The sequence below is a fragment of the Fonticula alba genome (genome assembly GCF_000388065.1).
Source record: "Fonticula alba strain ATCC 38817 unplaced genomic scaffold supercont2.1, whole genome shotgun sequence".
Taxonomy (NCBI): Eukaryota; order Rotosphaerida; family Fonticulaceae; genus Fonticula; species Fonticula alba.
Genome location: NW_009242971.1, coordinates 4,526,070 through 4,528,720, shown reverse-complemented (window position 1 = coordinate 4,528,720; position 2,651 = coordinate 4,526,070). Strand labels below are relative to the sequence as shown.

Below are 2,651 nucleotides of genomic sequence, written 5' to 3'. Positions count from 1 at the left end.
ACACCCCGAATAGAAAGAGAGACAGAGAGAGAGAAAGAGAGAGAGAGAGAGAAAGAGAGAAAGAGAGAGAGAGAGAGAGAGAGAGAGAGAGAGAGGGAGCAGGCGCGTGTGTGTATGTGTGTGTGTGTGTGTGTGTGTGTGTGTTGGCACCGCTCGCTGTGGGAAGCCGTGCGAAAGGCCGGCGCGCGCGCGCGCGCGCGCACGGGCCCGTCTCCAGTCCTCCCCTACCACCCCGGGCCCATGGCAGGGCGGAGGGGAGCAAAGCCCCCCGATGGCGCGCGCAAATATATGCACATATTTAAATACACCCCTCCTAAGGTACTCACGAGCGGGGGTGTGAGAGGACACCGGGAGGGGGCGGAGCGTGCATGCTCCCCGTCTTTTAAGCTCCATGAATCTATTATCTGGGGGTTTCACTTGACCGCCGGGCCGCCGGATGGGGCTCTATTTAGTCCCGGAGAGTGTCTATCCGGCGTGTGCCTTTTTTCTTTTTTCTCCTTTTTTCTCCTTTTTCCTCCTTTTTTCTCCTTTTTCCTCCTTTTTTCTCCTTTTTCCTCCTTTTTTCTCCTTTTTCCCTCTTCCTTATTCTCCTTTTTGTTTTAGCCTGATGGTGTATTTTCCCCTCCTACCAAGGAGAAGCCTGGAGACATGAGATAGCAAGGAGGTAATGCCCACAGGGGGAGGGGGGAGGGAGAGAGCAGGCCTCCCCACGTAGTCCATGAGCGAGAGGGCGACGAGAGAGGGGGAGGGGGGGGGGCAATGCAGGGCCCTCATATTGCTTTCCCAGGAGCCTGTTGCCCTTGGGGAGGGGGAGGGCGTTGGAGGGCGGGTGGTGGAACGCGCCAACAAGCCAGCATTGAGGGGGGGGAGGGGGGGGTGGCGCATCATCGAGTGTGCCGCTAAAAGTACACAGCTAATAGTACAGGGGGTCGAAGGAGTGTGGAGGCGCGGGGTGGCATGTCCCGAGACGGCTTCGGACCCTCGCTCCCTTGGCCATGTCACAGAGACGTCTATATGTATACGAGGGGCGGCTTGAGGGAGGAGGGGGAAGATCGAAGGAGGAAAGGGAGGGAGAGAGAGAGAGCGAGAGAGAGAGAGAGAGAGCGAGAGCGAGAAGGGGGGATGGAGAAGGGTCGAAGGCATGGGCAGTGTCCGCATTGTGAGGAGAGGCCCCTGGCACGAGAGGGACCGAGCCACACGTGGAGCATGGAGGCCCGCTGGAATGGAGCCTGCCTCTGGGAGCGCGGGAAGGAATCGGGAGGGGGAGCCACATTCGAGCGAGATGCCTTCAGCCCCCTTGGTAGCCCGGGGCGACGGGTGCCGCCGGGGCGGTGGCATTCGCATGCCGGTGCTTCTGGAGGAGAGCCGCCATTTTGGACATGTGGGCCCGGTAGGCCATCCGCAGGGCTGCCATCTCTTGACGAAGCTCACGCATCTCGCGCGCCAGGGAGGCCACCTGTTGAGCCATCTCCATGATTGCCTGGCCTAGTGGGCTGGCCGTGGGTGCTTGGACGGGGCCCGGAGCAAAGGGGTGGAGGCCGGCCTCGGCGCCGGCCGCGACAAGGTCACCCGGGCATCCGGCTGCCCCGTGGGAGCTGGTGACCGGCTTGGCCTCGGCTACACCCGACAGCATGTAGACCGTCGAGTCGAGGGAGCCCGCCACCGGGGGAGAATCCCTTGGAGGTGCGGATGCTGAGAGGGCGCCCCCCCCGTGCACGGAGGTCAGGAAGTTGGAGCTCAGCAGGAGTCTGATCGCCGAGCAGGGCTGCCCACCTCCCGGCCGGGAATTCATGCACTGGGCGCAGGAGGAAAGATGGTTCAATAGATCTTGCACGCCCTCCGGGATGCTCGACGAGGGGATCTGCCCGGAGGCGACCTCAGACATTGGCACCAGAGGGGGTGGGGGCGAGGGATCGGCCGGCCCGGACTCGGGCCCCGGAGTTGAGGCGGCGTCACGCCTGGCACGCTTGGTCGCAGGTGCCTGATGGTCTAGATCCAGCCAACGACGCACACTTACCGGGTAAGTAACAGCAGAGACAGGGCCATAGGGCGAGAGGGAGGAAGAGCCGGCGGATGGAGGCGCGGCCAGCACAAGAAGAGAGTAGAGAGAGAGAGGGGGAAGGGGGCACATACGCTCTTCTCGGGGGGCGGACTGGCTGCCGGCCAGCTGGGCCTCGCGCAGATCGCACACTTGGCTGATGCGGACGAGCAATGCCCCGTCCGGCGGAGGAGTAGCACCGCGTTGGATTTGGCGCTCCGATTCGGTTACCGAGCGGAAGAACTTCCGCCGGAGGGCCACACCACTGCGGATGCATCCGCCGGCCGCGATGCGGGCCTGTTCCTCCAGCTGGTCCACCGAGGGGGGCGGGCAGCCGCGGCTGGCCGTGGCCACTTCCGCGTCAGCAGGCGGCCGGTGGATGTCGGTCAGAGTTCGGAGCTGCGCCAGGTCCCCGCGTATGGCCGCATTGAACATGTCACTGACGAGGGCCCACTCTTGGGCATTGCCGGGGAAGACATAATTCGCCAGCAGGAGTAGCAGCCGGACATCTGCCTCGGCAAACGGGGCCGTGACCATTGGGCCAGAGGAGGAGGAAGCCATCTGAGGAGCATGGATGTCAGGGCGACGACAGGGAGGGACATTGGGCCCCAAG

At 63.3% G+C, this 2,651-nt stretch overlaps 1 protein-coding gene across 1 annotated transcript; it reads right to left on the bottom strand.

The window, feature by feature from the left end:
- Positions 1 to 1,091: 1,091 nt before the first annotated feature.
- Positions 1,092 to 2,575, bottom strand: H696_00970 (hypothetical protein; the record flags this gene model as incomplete). Its single annotated transcript, XM_009494859.1, has 2 exons — positions 1,092 to 1,989; positions 2,134 to 2,575. 2 exons carry the CDS (start codon positions 2,573 to 2,575, stop codon positions 1,289 to 1,291), a joined length of 1,143 nt encoding a protein of 380 aa, XP_009493134.1. The 3' UTR covers positions 1,092 to 1,288.
- Between the last annotated feature and the right edge of the window lie 76 nt (positions 2,576 to 2,651).